At 42.3% G+C, this 21,169-nt stretch overlaps 1 protein-coding gene across 2 annotated transcripts in view; it reads right to left on the bottom strand.

Moving 5' to 3' along the window:
- FMN1 (formin 1) overlaps nucleotides 1-21,169 on the bottom strand; it is a gene marked incomplete at its 5' end in the record, with an annotated part of 364,844 nt that overhangs the window by 129,638 nt on the left and 214,037 nt on the right. For both annotated transcript variants that reach the window (XM_080809905.1, XM_080809906.1), the window contains 3 exons: nucleotides 2,135-2,223; nucleotides 4,180-4,241; nucleotides 20,085-20,172. In XM_080809905.1, the coding sequence (XP_080666031.1) occupies nucleotides 2,135-2,223; nucleotides 4,180-4,241; nucleotides 20,085-20,172 (239 nt within the window). The remainder of the gene's footprint in view (nucleotides 1-2,134; nucleotides 2,224-4,179; nucleotides 4,242-20,084; nucleotides 20,173-21,169) is intronic.

Here is a 21,169-nt window from a genome sequence, read left to right as displayed (position 1 = left end):
AAGGGGGAACCCTTCCCATAGCAGAAACCCACTCTCCACTGGGTCAGCTCCTCCCAGAGCATGGAGCAGGAGTTGGCAAAGTGTAGCCCACAGGCCAAATTCAGTTCATCACTTTTGTTTTTTTTAATAAGAATGGCTTTTATATTTTTAAATTGGATGAAAAAGAATCGAGATAAAGATAACATTTTTTGACATCTACACAAATAATATAACATTCAAATTTCAGTGTCCCTAAATAAAATTCTACTGATAGACTCATGCCCATTTCTTTACATATTGTCTACGGTTTAAGTACTTCCAACAAAGCCTAAAATACTATATAATGCTTTACGTGAAAAGTATGTGAACTCTAGGCTGAGAGATCACTGCTCAGTGTGACACAGTTGGTGCTGCCCAAATGCTTGATATGTCCTATTGGCCCTGTTAAGGACTGAGTGTTTATGTTCCCCCCAAATTTATATGTTGATATCCTAACCTTCAATGTGATGGTTTAAGGAGGCAGGGCCTTTGGGAGGTACTTAAGTCATGAGCGTTGAGCCCTCATGGGTGAAATTAGTACCCTTAGGAGAAGAGACACCAGATCTTGCTTCCTTCTCTTTGCTTTCTGGCATGGGAGGACACTGAGAGAAGTTGGCAGTCTGTCTGGAAGAGGGTTCTCACCAAAACCCAACCGTAATGGCACCCCAATCTCAGACTTCCGAGCCCCAGAACTACGAGAAATAAATTTCTGTTGTTTCTAAGTCACCCAGTTTAGGGTACTTTGTTACAGCAACCCAAGCTGACTAAGACAGTCTTCAAATACTCCTCATGGCCTTGTCAGTGTCTAAGTATCCCATTATGAGTCACTTCACGTTCCATTGTTAGCACCTTAGTGGGAATTAATTTATTATTAGGAAACATGACCTGGGAGTGGACCACAGGATTGGTTAGGGGCAGGAACTGGTTGGGAGTGTAGCTCAAAGTGATGGGCCAGAAGGGCAGCAGAATCCCTTTTGCGCTGATTCACAATATTTTTAGGCTTCATGAACTAACTTGAGGCAGGGTGGGGGTAGGGTAGAGAGTGGTTCCTGGCCTCTGTTCCATGTGAGAACAATTCATCGAAGGTTCCCAAAATGATCATGGAGGCTTGCCAGTAACTGAGTAAACCTAGAAATCCCCCACCTAGTCATTTTCGCCAGGCAGTCCAAGGGTTGTGGGGCATTCTAGTGGACCCAAGGGCAAGCCATGAAAGTGTCCATACGAACCACAGAAACTTAGATGTCTCTAGGGCTCACCTGCTGCCCTAAACATTATTGTTTAGTTTCTGCTGTGTTTTCTATCCCTTGCCTCATCTCCAGGCTGAGGAGAGTGGCCTGAATTGGACACAAAGGAAGCATTCAAGGGGGCGACAGGCAAAGGATCCCTCTGTCCACTCTGGACCTATTCTACATCCTCAGTCCTGGCCATGAAAAGGTAGGTGGGGTCCAGGAACTCAGAGTCCCATATACTTATCTGTGGTGTGCAGACCCCAAGAGCCCAGCCAAGGCAAGAGCCACGCCATTCCTCATCAGAGGTCTAGGCTTTCAAAGGCCGTGGCTTGACAGCCCAAACTGGAGAACAAACAACTCTAGATCGTGAATAGAGAGAAAAACAAGCAGATGCCAAGAGTAGGAAAAGGTCACCTGTCCATTGGGCAGAGCAGGTGGAGGGATTTGGGGGAAAGCTGGCACGTTCAGGCTGTGTTTACTGGATACAACATTTAGGAAAATCAATTTGAATTCTGTGAGTCTGCCATCATCTTTTTTAAACTGCATCCGCAGAACCTTAAACAGAGCAATGCCTTCTTCTTTCCTCAGCTACCCTTTTGGCCAGAATGTTTAGTCTAGGAGGAATTAACAAGCTGCTAGAATGAGAAAGGGGAACCATGAGGGGTGGGGAGAGGGGTTGAGACATCTTAGATCCAGCAGCACAAATCCCCCGGCTGGTTTCCCGGCAGTCAGGTCATTCTGCTGCATGGAGTGGGTCATGGGGATGATGGCCCGATGACTCTGCTTCACTGCACGGTTTAGGTGCAATTACTCTGAGCGGGGAGGCAGGGGGACAGAGATCGCACTTGTCCTTTGGGCTTAACAGAAAAGAGTTCAAGTGTCCTTACTGCTCAGGCTTGTCCAGCAGCTTCAGTTCTTCTTCTTTGGATGTCTCGTAGTACTTCCTTATTTTAACCAGTTCATCCTCTTGGGCTCTCTGGGTTGAAGCAGGAATCAAACAAAGCACAGAAAAAATGAACAATGAGAATCCGTCTAAAGCAACGTATCTTCAAGTATGGTCTCTGGACCAGCAGCATTGGCATCATCCACCTGCTTCTAGTTAGAAATGCAAATGATTGGCCCTCTCTGGGTCCTAAGAAGCTGGGGGGTGGGTGGGGAGGAGCAGCAAGCCCCCCAGGGGATTCTGACGCATGCTACCACAGGAGAATCACTGGTCAAAGCCAACAGTCATACCAGGAAACCGCAGGGTGTTCTGGAAGCCAGGATGCTGGATTGCCCCTGAATCCCCTATCTCTTCCCCTGTAAGCAGGTTAGCAGTCAGTTGTCCTTAGCATTTGTTTCCTGACCCTTAGAACAGCCCTCCTAACTTATGTATGCTCCGACTTTTTCGTTTCTAGTCTCCACCTTCTCTTTCTCTGAATTTTGTTAATACTCATCTTTGTTGCTCCTTTTGGCATTTAGTTACATTATTTTCTCAATTTATCCAGCATTGGCCGCTGCAGGCATCTCTCCTCTGCTGTGAGCTAACGAGTACTGCCCACGTGCCCAGTCCTGAGCTCATGGCAGCAGCAAGAAGCATCTAGAAGGCACTCTGCCTTTTACAGAGTCCTTCAATATCAATTACTGTATCTTTGTCTTTCAGATGATTCTACCAAGGCTCAGACCATGTACTGGATAAAGGGCCTGACTCAGAGTCTCTGCTTCCCCCATAATACCATGCTGCCCCCCAGGGACACCACAAATGCACTATTAGCTCCCAGTGGCCTGGTATTTGTTTCACTTTCTTATTAACAAAAGCTCTGCTGATGGGACATGAGAAGTTCCCACCCAGTAGTACTAAACAGCTCCTGATAGATATAAAGGATGTGAAAATGTTTAGGGAACTGGCAATCACATGAGGTTGGATTACCGTACTCTGGGAATTTTCTATAAGGGACGTAAGGTCCCAGGAGACATAACATTGAAATGAATCTTTTTTTTTTTTTTAAACTTGGTGACTGGAAAATACTATAGAGCTCCAGGCAGCTCTCCGGGGAAATACCATTACTTCAATAAAGAGAATCTGGTTCACTGTTTTCAAATTCTAGCAGAGTCAATGAATCAGAAATGTTAACAACCATGGGAATTCTAACTTCTGTGTGTTCCTCTCAAGAGAGTCTCCCAATTCTGCTGGTTATTCCACATATAACCTAAATTTAAAGAGCACATATGTGTCCAGTGCTGTGTATTTTCAAATATTTTGTTATTGTTACCTATATCGAATTCTGTTTTAATACAAAAATCAGATAGAGCCCTTTATAATCCCCATTGTACTGATGATCAAACAGGCTGAAGGAATTTAATTGGTTCCAAAGTCACTCAGAGTCAATAATAGAGTGGAACCTCAAATCTAAAATTGTCTGACTCTAAATGCAAAGCACACACCCACCATCTTACACTACTTCCCACATTCAATGTCATTAGCTCCTCTGATCCAAAAGGAATCATCCAAGGTGGTATTAGTATTCCCATTCCTTAAAGGAAGACAGTGGTGTGCCCCACAGTAAGCCGGTAGCTTAGCTTCACTTACTCTGACTGTAAGCACAGGACTGGGTTCCATGGCCTAGAAGGGGTCTCCACCTTGAACCACCCCCCACGCAGGCGTGCAAAGAGAGCTGCTAACCCAGATACCACAATGGGGTTGGAACCCAGTGCCTTGCTCACATCTGTTCTTGTTTGAGTGTACATTTATAGAAACTATGCCTTAATCTCTCCCACGCTATATCAAAATCCTCATGGCCAAAGAGCATGGATGGCTTAGTGATAGGGGGGTGGGGTGGGGAGGGAGGGCAGAAGGAGTCACATATAACCACTTTTTAGACCTTAACATTTTTTTAATTAGTGAAGATATGAACATCTGAAAACTCTGCCTCTGTATGTCTTTGATACTCACATTTTCATATAAAGCTGCCAAGGTCTCCAGATCAACCACAGAGTCATCCACATTGAAAATGGCTGCCAAGGACCCAAAAAAAGAGAAGGAAAAAAAAGAGAAGAGGTTTGATTAGACTCTCCCACACTAATGAGCTAGCCACACTCCACGTCTAGCTTCCAGGCAACAGAACACTGCACTACCTTACACAAGTTGTGTCTTTCTTTCCTTTCTTCCTTTCTCCCTTCTTCCCTCCCTCCTTTTTCTCTTTCTTTCTTTCCTTCCATCCTTCCTTCCTTTCTTTCTCTCTCTCTCTCTCTCCTTCTTTCCTTTTGCACCAGGGGGGATCTGATGAAAGAAACCAAAATGGTTCCTATCACTGGCCTGAGCCTTGGCCGTGCCTGGTTTAATTCCTCAACTTCTGTGTCCTCTCTGCAGTTCAATTTAGGCTCCACAGGAGAAGTGTTTGTGCTTTAAAACTCAATCAGTTTGTAGGTTTGAAGCACAATTTTAAATCTTTCTTCCCGGCTGGTAATTGAAGAGATTTAGTACCTAATGCACCAGAACTGACTCTTGCCCATTACCAGGAAGAGAGAAAAAAGACAACGTTGGCAAATTAAATGAATTCAGGCATGTGATTTTAGGCACCTTTCCATGGCCACTGCAAACATCTTGTTTGGATTAAAAAGACAAGAAAAAGCAATAATTGCATCAATGGCAAGTTAAGATTATGGAAACCTCCCATGAGTGAGTCTTAAGGCAAGTTCTCATTCTCATGGTTTTATTAGGATTCTACTTGTTGTTCTGTATCTTTAGGTCATTTAGCTGTTCATTAATATGATTATGATTTCACCTAGGGAGATTCCTTCCCATATATACTGGGATACAAACATTGAGATTGTAAAGCCTTAATGGATTTGGCAATCAAAGTGTTTGAAATAGGCAGCTCCACATCTTTAAATAATTATTCAAAACTAATAAGGTTTGTTCTCTCAACCCTACCTCCCTTCTCTGACTTTACATTGTGAAATTAACCAGCACGCTAGTAAATTTTCTCTGTGGCAGGCTAATTAATTTTATTAAACCAACCAGTGATATTTAGAATGCCTTAAAATTTTGCTCGTCAACCATTATTCTGTTCATTGGCATTACACCATGGTTTTTGGAGAAGGTAGGGATCAAGGTAAAGGGCAGGTTCCTTTCAAATTGTTTTGTGCCTTCTGTAGCTGAATCATACAAACCCCCTCATACAATTTTAACAAAGTTAATTAGCTGAGCTAAGATCACGTAACTTCACAGAACACTGAGAAATGTACTTAAAATTCCTTCGTGGGACACCCTAACTTAGGGTTAATTTAGCAAGCTATTCTCAGATATGGGAGAGTGGGGAAAGAAGAGGTTAACACGCCAGTGACAAAGTCGGCTCAGGAGCCACTAAGACAAAGGAAAAATCACACTTCTAAAAAGCCCAATCTGAAATCACAAAAGAAAAATGTAGTTTGAGGAAAGAAGGAGAGAATTTGCCTTCTGAGGATAGTTATTTTGTGTGTGGAGATCATAAGAATTCATGAATTTATTAGAAAGATCATGAATTTCTACATGGCTGGTGCTGTAAAAAAAAAAAAAAATTGCCAGGAACAATGCCCCATTTCTGTGAATTCCAATATTCTCCTACAAAAATTTGCCAAGAAGAATGCAGTAAGAAAAGGTAAAGCTCTACAAACAGTCACTCAGACAAGTTCTCTTCTGAACTAACCCTACATTGTAGATACTCTATATGAGCTGCAAGCTTGGATGTAACTGAGTGATCTTAACTGAGGAGAAAGAGAATGACCTGTGGGTTGTGTTTTTGGTGAGTAAATATTTGGTTTTTAAAAGCTAATCAGTCTGGGTCCCAGATACATAGTTTGACAGGTTGTACGGTCAGCCAGTTCTTCTCCAGTGTGTTAGGCAGTCGCAAGGAAACATCTAGAGGACGGGACTGGAGAACAAGTGTGGGCTCTGGGGACATTTATTTATTCATTCACCCAGCCCTTGACTAAATATTTGCTGAATGTGTATTAAGTTCTAGAAACTGTTCTAAAATGCTGTGATTATATAAATCAAACTTGTGTGAGAGGTTCAAAACACTTGATCTCACAAAATTTAGACTCAAGCCGAGGGGATGGGAAAGAAACAAATAAATGATTTCAGGTAACAAAATGCTGTGAAGGAAGTAGAGAAATGAGCAGCATTAGATAGGATAGTTGATGAAGGCTTCTTTGAGGAGGCAACATTTAAGCTAAGAGCTGAAGAGGTCAGTTCTGTAAATGTCTGGGAGAAGAACTTTCCAGGGAGAGGTAACTGCAAAAGGAAGTTTCTTTGTCTGATGAGGGAACAAGCTCAAGGTACAGAAAAAGACCAGGATGACTGTCACTCATTATGTGATCCTGGCAGGTTCAAGTGCCCGAGACTCAGCATATCCATAAAATGGGTCTAATATCACGTGCTGAAAATATTAAATGAGGGAATATGTGTGCACGGCATAGCATCTACAGCATGGTAGGAAGTCAAAATGGTACCAACGAACAATGACCATTATGATTTTTAAATATACACATGGTCAATGTGTTTTAATGCTTGCTAATGCCCTATCTCCTTTAACACCTGGAAAGAATTAGAGAAAGCAGACTATGGAGTAGTTTGTGTTATAAATGAAACTTTCCAGAATTCATGAGTGTTTCAGATAAGAGTCATTGCTATTAAACCCATTTGGTCCTTCACAAAACCCTGCTCGAAGCCCAACTTCAGGAAGCATTATTAATAGTCAAGGTATATGCACAAAGAGTTGTAATTATAGAAAATAATGCCCCAAATGTCTTACAAGAAATACAAGGTTCCTTTGGGTCCATTCAGAAAGTTGACCTCATCTGCGTCTCCAGTTTCCATCTTTCCCACCAACCTACCATTTGTTGTACTAACAACATTATTTTTCTAATCCACTGGTCTCAAAATTTTACTTTGATATTTACAATACCTCCTATGTCTTTCCTTTAAATAGCAGGTAAAGTCCAAACACATTGGTCTGATGTTTAAGCCCATTCTTTTCTGGTCCCAAGCTACACTTCCAATCTCATCCCCTACCACTTGAACTTCTCCCAGCTACCCTGTGCTCCAGCTTCTTGGGGCTATATAACCATAGCTTCCCTCTTTCCTATACCTCCTCCCCCAGAGCCCAGGGGAGAGCGTTCCTGCCCTGGAAGGAACCCCTTGACCTTCAGATTCTTAAATCCTTGCTCTTTTCCTCTTCTGTGGCCCTGCACATGGATTTTACACAAGGGAAGAGAGTCTAATGAAGAACCTCTATTACGGTGTGTAGCAGGACAGTTTCCCTCCTCTGTCGGACCACAGAAACCCTGCAATCACAGATCATCTCTATGTATTTCAACAACCCCAGCACCGGGCATAGCCCCTGGGGTGTGACAGGGATAAAAGTATGTGGATGCGACAGAGGCTACAGGAATCCCCCCAAATGGAGTCCTTCTGTTGGGTATCAAGAAAAGTTTCTTGATAAAGAGAGCATGGGGTCTTGGAAAAAAAAAAAAAAAGAAGAAACTTTAAAAAGGATAGGATTTTGGCAGATGAAAATGTTGTCTTGGGAGGGGTGTATCTGAATTAGGGTCATTTGCTCACCCCCATTAGTTCCTCGTTTAAAAAGAAAATCAAGGTTTAGTCGGTCCAGTTGTATTATCATGGCCTCAGCCAACACCCTTGGTGTAGATGCACAGCTTGCCCTGGATAGTCCATACCAAAAACTGATTCAGCTTCACAAGTAAATTTTCTCACTTTCAAGGGAAGTGTAAGGAAAATAACTTTCCCTTCATTCTTAACCTCCAGTAATGTTTTAAACAGCAGTATCACGGGCGCCTGGGTGGTTCAGTGGGTTAAGCCTCTGCCTTCGGCTCAGGTCATGATCTCAGGGTCCTGAGATCGAGTCCCGCATGGGGCTCTCTGCTCAGCAGGGAGCCTGCTTCCTCCTCCTCTCTCTCTCTCTCTCTGCCTGCCTCTCTGCCTACTTGTGATCTCTGTCTGTCAAATAAATAAATAAAATCTTAAAGAAAAAAAAAATAAACAGCAGTATCACTTAGGTAGAAAGGTTACGAGTAAAAATTCCGGTTATATTGCTCCAGGCAGACATGTGAAACACCCACTTATTAATTACCATTAATCAAGCAAAATTCTTCCCAAGGAAGGACAATCCGTACATTTGGACCAAGAGCCAGTGAACACCAACTGGAAAGATGTGAGATGTTTCAGATGGAAGAAACAGATGCGGACAGAGGCTCATGGAAGGTGCAGGCGATGACGTGTAGTTCACTTTTGGCTTGCAGAGAGCATTCATTCCCCTTCGGAGCAAGACTGGAGAATTCTGAATGCCCTGAGGAGGAGCCTCTAACGTGCTCTGTATCCAGCAGGGAGGCACTGAGCAGTTACGAGTAGTAGAGGGAACGGAACAGAGTTTTATTCCATGGGACACGTTGAAATTTGAAAAGACTGGTTTCAGAAGCTATTCCGGTGAACAAGAGGGAGCAAATACTGTGGATGAAGGCACAGGACAGAGGAGCAGGGCACGACAGAGCACTACAGAGCGGTATCACTAACCAGCTTGGGGCTGAGGAGGCTGGAGTTGAAACCACCTGAGGCTTTGCATCTAGATTTGGAGGAAGGGCTTTGGGCCACCCACAGAAATAGGCAGAGAGCTGGATAGGCCTGTTGATTTTGCCCGAAGGACCTAGGGGGAGGAATAGGAGAGAGGAAACCTACTGGTGAGGGAAGAATTACATAGACAAATTCAGGGTCAACACTAAGTATTCCACTGAGGTTTTCCCTCTTCCATGTAAGGATCTTAAAAACACAAGTGAAAAAGGAAAATAAAATTCAGAGATGGAAGAAGCATTATGAAGAGATATGCTGGTTGAGTCCAGGAGCTTAAGGAAATCGTTAGAATTCTATTATTTCTCTTCTCCAGAGTAGCCAAGGAAGGTTAGATTACTGGCCAAAGGTCTACACAGTAAAAAGGCAGAGGTGCTAGGACTCCGTGGAGAGCTGTTTTGTGTGTGCATGATTATGCTTCCTGCTCACCGAGAGCAATTTAAGTTCCCATATAGGGTTGGAATCAATACCTGATAATTCCGTTTCCCAAATACTGGTACGGTGTCTTAGACAATTGATTCTTGAAGGCTCTTATCATCAAACTTATAAGCCTTACATGAACCCATTTAATTATTTAACTGAGGATTACAATACAGAAGAAATCAGTCATTGATTAAATTATTCTTGGAGTTGCCTGGGATGGGTAGTTCCCTCCATTTTATACTCAAAAAAAAAAAAAATGCACTCTGTCTTTCTTGTTCTCTCTCTCTCTCTCTCTCTCTCACACACACACACACACACACACCTTTTATAAGTTGGAGAAGCAAATCCTAGCCTACACAATTCTACAGCACACCTCAAAGCCGTGATACTGTAGTTTCAAGCCCTGCTACCTTTTGTTCCCCTCTGTCTAGGGCTCATTATACTAACATGCCTGCAGATGGTGTCAGAAAGGTGAGGTGTCAAATCCACAAAGGGGAGACCCCAACAACTCAGTGCTACTGCACTATCAATCATTGCTGGTGGTTTTTACTTTTATCTCCCCCTTCTCCTTAGTTCTCCCCACTCACACTGTCAGTTCAGTTAGAATATTTCACCTACACCTCACAATATGTCGAAAGGAAATAGACACACGCTGTGAAAAGCTGGTAATTTTATTGGGTTCCTTTACCTTTAAAAATCTGTTACTTGGTCAAGTCTGGTTTCTGGGCCCCTTTTTTTGCAGGGAAATTGAGGCAAACATTTTTATGTGGTCCTCTGGTGCCTGCTCTGTACTCCAAGAATTACATACACAAGGATCATTAGAGTAGTGTTTCGCCCATTAAGATATAATAACCGTCAGCAGGGACAAAAAGCAGATCAGTATCCCCGATTGAAACTAACAGGCGCACATAAAAATTACGTGCCTGCTTCAGGCACAGGCACAGGGTCAGGGTCTCACACGATAGGGAAATTCCCTCTCCGGGTCGGAGGCGGCTTTTCACAAGACCAAGGCAAGGAGAGAGAACATGCAGGAATTCTCTCAGCCCTCCAGCCATTTTTAACCCTCAACACTTTTCTATCTTCAAGTGCACCATTTGCAAATAAACAAAAAATGACTGTGCTTGCTGTCTGAAGGGCTTCTACTGAGTAAAAAACAAGCAGTTACTTAAAGGAGCTGTTCTTTTCGACCCAAGGAGCACCGTTGGGCAAGAAACATGTGGAAGACTGAGGGAGGAAAGGCACACTCCTCAGTCTGTTGGATTAGCCAAAGTCAATCAAACTGTCCCAGGTGTGGCGGATGCCACAGACAGATAGGGCTGGGGTGGTTTGCTAGGCTTGGGCTGTTGTTGATTTTAAAGATTTTATTTACTTATTTGACAGACAGAGATCACAAGTAGGCAGGGAGGCAGGCAGAGAGAGAGGAGGAAGCAGGCTCCCTGCTGAGCAGAGAGCCCCATTCGGGGCTCAATCCCAGGACCCTGGGATCATGACCTGAGCCAAAGGCAGAGGCTCCCAGGTGCCCCGGGCTGTTGTTGATTTTAAAAATCACATCTCTGCAGCCCAGTCTATGCCTCCTTGCGTTTCCTTCCTTAAGTTTTTGGCGTGAACATCTTGCACAAAATGGGTGTTAAATTAATTATTAAATTGTTTGCAAATGGACTAGATTTATTCTCAGCCCACGAAAGCAAAGATTAATAGGATTATTTGACTCTATTAGTAGAAATTATTTTCTTAACAATGTTAACTTCCAAATGGCCAATGTGAAACTTGGTTATTATGCCCAAATTACTGATATTCTTAGGGCTTCCTTAACATTCAACTTCTAGGGGAAAGATAATGAAATGGGGATGGTATTAAAGAAGGCTTTGGGTTTTTAAAACTCTCTGGTAGGGAGCCTGGGTGGCTCAGTAGGTTAAAGGTCTGCCTTCAGCTTGGGTCATGATCTCAGGGTCCTGGGATCAAGTCCCACCTCGGGCTCCCTGCTCAGTGGGGAGTCTGCTTCTCTCTCTCCCTCTGTCCTCCACTCATGTTCTCTCTCTCTCTCTCAAAAATAAATAAAATCTTTAAAAAAAAAATAAAACTCTCAGGTAACCTACCCCTCAACACTCCCACAGAGCAACCACCTTGACCTCTACCAAGGAAAATGCAAGGATGTGAGGTCCTGAATGAGGCAGAAGTAGAATCTGAGAGCTGAGGAAAGGCACAGCAGGAACATCTCCCCAGAGGCTCACCTCATAACGACGGGGCCATCACGGAGAGGGATGACCAATTTATGATAAAACTGGGCATGCATGGAGAGAAGAGGGCCTGGCAGGGAGAAGGGTGGGTTGGGGGAGAGCCTGCCTCCGCTGAGAGCTCTGGAACTAGGTCTGTTCGTCATTGTCAATACGCCTTCCTCTTCCCACTATAGGCCCCACTACACCCTGTCTCTAGCACCAGGCACACCTGTGCTGATAGAGGTACGCACAAAGCCTAGCTCTACCCAGATGAAATGCTAAGGACACCAATTATTAAAGAAGCTTAAAATAATCTCTGTCTACTACACCAGAGGGTGGGTCTTGTAGGCAGACCTTACTGGGGATGGATACTTAATTAATTAATTGCCACATATACTGGGCACTTTTTGTGTTGTTAAGTGTTTTACATTTACTTGCAGGAGATGGGTGCTCTTGCTGTCCCTAGTTTTATAGATGATGAAATCAAGGCATGAAGCCCCACAACTGGATTTCCCAAGCTGAGCTCCATAATCAAATTACTGGACTATGATTGCACTTCTATTTTTTTTTTTTTTAAGATTTATTTATTTATGAGAGAGAGAGAAAGAGAGAATGAGCACACACCTGTGAGTGGGGGGCGGGGCGGAGGGAGAGAATCTCAAGCAGACTCCCCACTGAGAGAGGAGCAAAAGGCACAGGGCTCGACCCCAGAATCCATGAGATCATGACCTGAGCCAAAGCCAAGAGTCGGGCACTCAATCGACCGAGCCACCCAGGTGCCCCGATTGCACTTCTTTTATCCTTTGTAAGTGTTAGGCTATGAATGATCACTCCACCTAAAATCCTCACCCTCTTAAAAAAACAAACAAAAAAATCAGTGAGCCAGCTGCCAACAGCCTATATTGGCACTTGTCTCTAAATGGCATTGCACGCTTTTTATGTTAATCAGTAGCCTCCTCGTGGGAACCATACATAGGCCATGCTACAAAAATTTCATTTGTATATTATACACACCCATAACCTCACCATTATTTATCACTAATAATTCAATTCTCATATGCTACCTCAATATGCATAATAAAACAATCCCAATTTTAATCTTTGCCAGCTATTTGCAGTTATTCAAAATAAACAGTATTGCAGTTAAAATCACAGCAAGAAGAATTTCTAAAAAATAGAAACATGGAAACTGAAAAGGCATCATCTTAAAAGAAAATATAAGTATAGGGTGCCTGGGTGGCTCAGTTAGTTGGGTGTCTGCCTTCGGCTCAGGTCATAATCCAGGGGTCCTGGGATTGAGTCCCACATCAGGCTCCCTGATCAGTGGGGAGTCTGCTTCTCCCTCTCCCCCCATCTGCTGCTCCCCTGCCTAGTGCTCTCTCTATGCCACATAAATAAAATCATAAAAAAAAAGAAAATGTGAAATATAAAAAGAAAATAGACTCTAGAGTAATATAAAGTCAAATTTTCTTGGAAAGATATGAGTAAGTGCAATTTTATACTACATGCCAGAACAGACTGATAAGAAGAGCATGAAGAAAACAGAGCATGAAGAAACAAACAAAAGTTGCCTCCAGACCCATAAAGCACAAGAACGACCAAGGGACCATGTGTACAGTCTTCCCTCCATTGCCAAATGCCTGCTAGCGTGGCATGTTAGTTGGCACAGACCTTAATTTGGGCTGTGATGTAAACAGGAGGCAAGTGTGAATGACACAGTGAGCAGGAGCTTGTTGGGTGGTGGAAGAAACAACAGTCCTGAAAGGGACACTTATCTAATCTGTTTCAATCACTCAATCATATAAAGCAAAACTCCCAATTCTCACCCAAGTTCGGGCATGTACTATGCCGCAAGGTGCCCATCGTGCCATTTTATAGGTGCAATTAAAATTGTCCATGGTTCAAACCTCAAAGAGGAGCACAGGCAGGGAATTCACAAAACCTCCCCTCCGTCAGCCCCTCTATTCTCTGTAGGGCAGTGGAATGAGAAAGAGTTTGGGTTAAGCTGCTTCTGTTCTTCCATTAGTTCTGGTTCTTTTAAGCCAAAATTACATTCCAGGCAGATTGGATGGTCTCAGCCAGTTGCCTGAAGGTAAAGTACAAAGACTTGCCACCCTCTGCTTTCTGGACTCAGCCCGGGGGGTGAAGGAATGTACAGTGGCTTAGAAAAGGGTGGGTGGGAACCCTGCCGCTCAGGTGTTTCAGACTCAGTAGGAGAAAGAAAAAGGTGGGAAGGGAAGGGAAGGTTGGGGCTATTGTTTCCATTCACTGAGTGATCTTTTTTTTTTAATTAGATTTTTCAATTTAGTAAGTTGATTGCCCCTGGCACCTTCATTTAGTAGGTCCACAGGTAAGGAGCCCACATCGCCTTTGCTGGGTAAACTCCTTACACGGCATCCTTGCTCGTTCTTTTGCTTTCAACATCCTCTGATTTTGGGGGGCCCACTGAAATGAAGTTTTCTGATTCTAAAATCTGGTTTTAACTAAAGTAAACTTGACAAAATAAACAAGTTGCCTTCAAAAGATTCCTGCAGAGAAACCCTGGAAGATAATCCATCAACAGTAAGAAAATGGCAGAGCAGACAGTTTGGTGGCCAGTTCAAGTTCTCCATCTGTCATGGAAGGAGTTAAAGAGCAAGGATAGTTGAATCGGATTTGCTAAGACACCGACTTCCATAAATTACAAGAGAATTTATCAAGGGACTATTTGAAATGCGGATTTCGATGCACTATTGTTAATAGTGAGTTATACTCTATTTATATATTGAACCATGCGATATTAGCCAATAAAAACTCAAAGCCAACAAAATTAAAGTTAGTAAGACATTTAAAAAAAACATTAATCTCACTTTAGTTCATATTTTGGCATGTGTTTTATAACGTGAATTATTAGTTCTGTCACATGTTTACATGATACACATGGTTCAGAGAACACAGCTTGAGAAGCATGTTCTGAAACTCTTTACTGGTTGGGGTGCCCTCTAAAAACTTTGGAGACCACCTGCCTTCAGTATGGGGTCTTCCGGGCTAGCTTAGAACGTTCCTTAGGAAAATCCTAGACAATTCACAGTGAATTTCAGATGCCTGGTAAAATTCATTCTGTTTTAGACACCCGGCATTAACCTTGACAGCAATTTCTAGAAATTATTAGGTAAAAGGGAGCAAAGTCGAGTAAGCATTCTCGGATCTGGGTTTTAGAATCCCGGCACATAACTCACTGGCATCCTTTCACATTTTGATTTGAGATTCCTAAACAGAAAGATAGTCTTTGATGCAACCGAACTCCCAAACTGAGTTTCTGGGCTGGTAGAAACTAAGCTGAAAAATGTTTTATTTTGATGTTAGATTAAACATTATAAATATAAATTCTGAGTGTACGGGAAATTCCAAATGAATGCCAGGAGGTTTCTGGCACCTCGTCTGTTGCAAGGCATACAGAGGTTTATGTCAAGAACAGTCAACAGCAATTTTCCATCTCCCCTGGGAAAAGAATGAGAGGAAATCACTAACATGGAATGAAAACACTAATTTGCAATCATGTAGGCAGTCACTGTGTCCAAGGATGCCAAATGCTTTTAAATACAAGTCATCCAGTTTAGCAGATGGAAAGCAGCAAGAAGTAAATCACTTATTCAGAGTTTCTCCTGGACCAAATACAGGTGCTGTGGGGGTTATGGTTGGTCTCCTGAAACCATTCTTCCCTCACAACCAAGGTCTTGCCCTGAGTCATGCAGTGTTTCAAACCTTGGTCCGTTTAGGGACTTGGCTTTCTTCTCCAAGATATCCAACACCATCTTGGGTAGGGACAAACAGATAAAAGTGGCTACCTTTTTGGCGACGTCCTATCTCCCACATAGCCCTACTTCACATCAGACTAGAGTTTTCAGATGCTCATTGAACATGTTAGCTTCAATGTCTCCAGTCATTTCAGGCTCAAATCATCTACCTATGCTTTTTTTCCCTTTCTTTCCAGTTTATGTTTTGGTACCATTCATTATATACATTCTTGTTGAAGCCAGAAATCCAAGGTACATATAAGACTTCTTCTCCATCACTGCTTCCTCTGATGTGGCTAAATGGAACAATTCTCTCTCCAAATAGCCCTTCTCTGCGGTCTCCCCCATATTTCTATAGACACAGCCTTAATTCTCGCCTTTACATTTATTATCCCAATCATCACAATCCCTTTCTAACAGACCGATCTTCCTTCAGTATTATTTCTGTTTCTCCACTCAACAGACACTCTAGGACCATCACCCAGGTGGTAGGCACAGTGCAAGGTGCTAGGGACACATCACTGAGCAATCTCCCTCTTGGAACTTATACTCTGGTGATGGGTGTATATGGAAACATAAGCAAAGGAGCAAATGAGGTATTAAGTGCTGGGTAGACTATAAGAGAATTAACTTAGTGTAGGCTCTCTCAGGTGTCCTATGTGCCAAAACCTAGCAAGGAAAAGGAGCTCAATCTAGAGGGGTGGAAAAGCACTTCAAACAGAGGGAATGTGCAATGCTGCTTGTTCAAAAAGGCTATGCCTTCAAAGACACAGAAGAAGAAAAAAACTTGGCCTTTTTAAGGAATCAAGGAGGACTGCTGTGGTTAGTGTGTGGTGAGACAGGAAGCAAGCACAACCAAGCCAAGTTGGAGGTACTGGCTTCGGCCAGAGCACGCAAGACCTTGGAGGTCTGTCTTCCACAGCCTGAGAGGCATTCTGTACTTGGAATTAGATCATAGCACCGACACTCTTGAATTGTGTCTCCCAGTTACTCACAGGATAATATCCCAAGTTCGTATGATGATATTCAGGGCCCTGCCTGGTCTGGATGCCACTTGCCTTTTTAGCCCTGTGCCCTGAAACAACCCACATTCACGTGTCATCTGTATATTCTAGCAGGCCTCCTGTTCACCTGCCTTCTGTCCTTCTGTGTGTGACGACCACTGTTTTATCTTTAAGACTCATCTTAAGATTCATCATCCCATTGGGCTGCCTTGTATGTGTCTCCCGCCACCCTGCGCACTCTTGAGAATGTTAGAGTCTGGATCTTGTGTGTTGTGGTGGTCATGGGGCCTGATACACAACTGGCATTCAATCCATGTTTCCTGAGGGAGGGAAGGCGGGAAGGCAGGAAGAAAGGAAGAGAGTTTTGCCCAAATGTACTGGGGTGGGACACATGACAGTCTGAGTCCATCTATTCTGAGGTTCAGTCTACTTTTTAAAAATCAAATTAATTTAAAAAAAGAGTGGCTTTTATACATGATACGTTAGCCCAATGAGTTGTAAACAAGGCTTAATGATCAGAAAAATTCTTAGAAAAAATGCAACATGGCATAAAGGAGCACACTGGCTTTCGGTAAGACCTGGAGGTACAGAGCTTCAGAATCCCACTTCTTCAATATACATCCTAGGCAGTGTCTTGCGGACAACAGAAAAGTGGCCACTCTTCCAGCTTGAGGAAGACAAGCTTGTTGTTGTTGTTTTTTTTAAAGATTTTTTTTTTAAGATTTTATTCATTTATTTGTCATAGAGAGAGCACAAGCAGGCAGAGTGGCAGGCAGAGACAGAGGGAGAAGGAGGCTCCCTGCTGGACAAGGATCCAGATGCGGGACTCGATCTCAGGACCCTGAGATCATGACCTGAGCTGAAGGCAGCGACGTAACCAAATGAGCCACCCAGGTGTCCCACAAGGTTGCTTTTTAAGAGCAGAACCAGGAAATAAGTGGATTATCCAGCTATGGAGGGTAACATATGTGAACGGACATACCCAAAACCATTATTAAGGTGACGACACTGTCATCCCAGCAAGGGGGAAAACAGCATAAACAAATACACAGAGAGAGGAGAGGCAAGTGATACGGATGCAGTGATGAACAGATGTGATCAACAGCTTCATCACGGCGAAGGAAAATTCTTTTCCTTTACGCTCACTTTTGGGGTTCTACATCAGCTCCTCGTGAGTTTGGGAAATGCTAGTTAGTGCGTCTGTCTTTGTGCATTGACAAAGATGACCGTATGACCACAGGCTGAAGAACAGCCTCGGCACTGTGGTCATTTCACCAGGGCTGATGTGCTGTGCGACCTTGCCTGGCTGCCCGCTGGCCAGCCCGAGTCAGATCTCACGGCAGCCCCTCTCACGTTAAAACACACGTTCTGGGCCAACATCAGCACCGGGACTCCTTTCATCAGGATGACAACACAAGGCCAAGTGCATTCCATTCACGACCAGACACAGACTCAGCACGAAATGTAACTGACACAGCTTGGGCTCCTAAGTGACCTTCGGATGCCAGTGTCAGTCAAGTGATTCTAAAGAAAAATTAAACTCGGGTTTTATTCATCTGGAATGCATTACTGCATGAAGACATGGAATAGAGGTGATTTTTTTTTCTTTTTTTTTTTTTTAGAACTTAGGAGCCAACTCTGCGGTGGGGAATGGAGGTGCCTGGAACAGGAGAAAGAACTAGATGACGAGTCCTAGAAAACTGTGATGCTACAACTGACATTTCCAATGCTGACGTGTAAATTCACCGTGGCTTCAGGTGAGCATGCTCTTGCCAAGAGGAGAGTGCTGGAAAAAGCAGGGCTGAACTAACCTCTCACCTCACTCATAATGAACATTCGCCCCAACGAGGCTGGGGTGCCATGGTAAGGAGGTTTGTAGTCCGGAGGTGGTAACTGGAATAAGACACGGCCGGAACAACTCTGGTCTCCTGACAACCTGACACTACAGGACGATGTGCCTAAAAAGAACTGAATCGAGTCTCAAGTGCTGTTGCCAGTACGAAGACTCATAGCTGTGGTGCCGCACATCATGGTGATGAACCCAGGCATCTAACCTCAGAAGAAGGCTGTGGTTTAGGAAACAACCCTGCCACTAGATCTGGAGAATTCCTTTCCAAACTCAGACTACATCCAAAAAGCTTGTCTCTCTGACAAAAGACGATCAGCTTTCCTGCTGATCTGTTTCATTTTTTTCATTTTACCTTTGCGGTCACGTCACTGTTCCCTGGTTTGAATATACGAGAAACTCAAGTCTTCTAGAAGACCTGGCCTCTAAAATCACTGAAGGATCCTTTTCCCATATTTTGATGGTGGATCCCTTTAGCTGCCCGGCCCAAATTCAAGTCCCCTCCTGCAACATTTTTTGAGGTTTCATATTCATCCTTCGGTATTTAGTTCTATGCAATTAAGCTGCAATATTACAGATAGACAGCTTGTTTGCATCCTCTGTGACCATCAACTAATTCAGAGTATTTTTAGTTTTATGGGGAGATTTTTATGTTTACAATAAAGCAAAATTTTAAACCCTTAGTGTGTGCCTAAGTGTCTTTTGGTTTGGGACCTCTGCAAGTCTTATGCTGTGTACCTGGGTAAAACAAACTTGAGGCAACAGTAAAAACCTGAAGAGCAATGTGGTTTGAGAATGTCTCCACTTTAAACCCATGTTGAATTCGACCAAACCCATCTATGGGAGATTGCATTACTATTCAGAAAATATTATCAATGACATGTCAAAATAAAGATTTACATTTAATTGATTACTAAGAAAGAGTAGTACTGTTTTCATGCAAGACATAGATTTCAAAAAGGTAAGATGGTTTTTGATCTATTTTTCTAGAGACTAAGAAAAATACATGTAAGTAAAATTTCCTTTTTCAAATGTTGTATTTCAAAGTGAGCCGAAGATAACCAAGTTGAAATAGCATCATTTGAAAAAAGGAAGGGATTAAGAAACAATGACATAAACAAGTAGATGAAGAAGCAAAGTGTTTCACCATAGAAATATTCCAGCTAATGAAGAAGAAATGATGGAGTTACTGTATCGTTATTTTGCAAACTTCTAATGAAATAATGAATCCAGGCACAGATCTTTAGTGTCCACTAACAACATAAAGAAACAAATAGATATTATGTATTTCTTGATACAATATGCAATAGCATTTACGAAGTCTTCTTCCCCTACAAGGATCAAGTCTGTTAGATCAAACTAACAGTTTACATAAGGAACCACAGGGGACTAAAATACATAGTAAGTAAAAACATGGCAATGCAATCAGAAAATCGAAAATGTGGGAAACTCCACAGGACAAATGACTTGGTTTCTCCAAAAAAAAAAAAAAAATTAATTACAAAGGAAAAAAAGAAATATGATGGAGTGCAGAAAGTCCTAGATTAAAAGAAAACCGAGAGACATGCAACCATGGTAATGCATGAAAGTTGTTTGGATCCTCATTCAAACTAATTATAAATAAATGGATGAATGGATGAATTGGTGAGTATACAATTGGGGAAATTAGAACTACGTATATGATGATACTGAGAAATTGTTGTAAATGTTTTTAAATGCCTGACAATTGCACTGGAATTATTTTAACTTTTTATCAGTGTTCTGACATTTTTAACACGAATTATAAAATGTCTAGGATTTGCTTTATAATAGTCTAGCTGGTGAGGGAGAGTATTTCAGATGAAACAAGAGTGAGTTGGTACACTGGGTTTACTATGGGATTCTAATTATTTTTAGGCTTGAAACTTTTCACAATAAAATGTTGAAAAATATTAAAGTTGGAAAAACAGAAGTGATGGAGAAGACTTACCCTGCTGGATATCCTTCATTTCTAAGTGCAAACTCGATATCAAGATTCCCACAGTTTGAGATCGTTTTCCATCTAATAACTTGATGATCTGGAATTTAAAAATAAAATGATACAAGTTCAAATGACCATGTAATCTTCCAGAAGCATATCAAAACCATTAAGATTTTTAGATACTCCGAGGAACTAAACTGATGCTACAGTCACTATATTTTAATGATACTTTAATTTGAAAGTGACTTATCTACAACTACAGATATTTTAGAAAATGAAAGAGAAACATCACGCCAAACTTTGCCAATCTAATACAAGCACTGAAATCTTTATGACATTGTACTCCAATCTTTTTATTTAAACACTTATTAACACAACTATAATTGCAACGTATATACAATTTTATATCCAACTTCTCCACTTATCATTGGCACATTTCCACATTGCTACTTCCTAGGACACTTCAGAGCCTCCAATCTTTTTGGCTGTGTCATCTGCCCAGTGGTTTAGGGGAAAGATCAGCGTGATCGCAGCTTAGTTGTCTACCAGCGATGCAGCCTTGGAAAAGGCCAGTTTCTTTATCCTGGAGTTGGGCTGACTGTATTTAATCTGTACATTTATTCTACAAATTACAGGACATAATATATGTAAAGTGCTCATATAATATATTCTTTTTTAAAAAAGATTTTATTTATTTATTTCACAGAGATCACAAGTAGGCAGAGAGGCAGGCAGAGAGAGAGGGGGAAGCAGGCTCCCTTCTGTGCAGAGAGCCTGATGTGGGGCTCGATCCCAGGACCCTTGGATCATGACGAGAGCGGAAGGCAGAGGCTTTAAACCACTGAGCCACCCAGGCGCCCCCATATAATATATTCTTAACACAGATTATTTAAATAAAATTTCCCTGTCTTGGAGAATTAAGTTGCTTCATATTTGTGCTATTTTTAACATAAACAATACAATACTTTATACATTAAACCTTAATTTTAATTGCTTAAAATTGTTCTTTTATGATAATACGGTATGTCAAAACTTTACAGTCTTCTTATAAACTCCAAATACCTCATCACCAATTATGGAGGGAGAGCTTTTCA

The sequence above is a fragment of the Martes martes genome, assembly GCF_963455335.1.
Source record: "Martes martes genome assembly, chromosome: 7".
Classification (NCBI taxonomy): domain Eukaryota; kingdom Metazoa; phylum Chordata; class Mammalia; order Carnivora; family Mustelidae; genus Martes; species Martes martes.
This window is presented reverse-complemented; position numbering and strand designations above follow the sequence as displayed.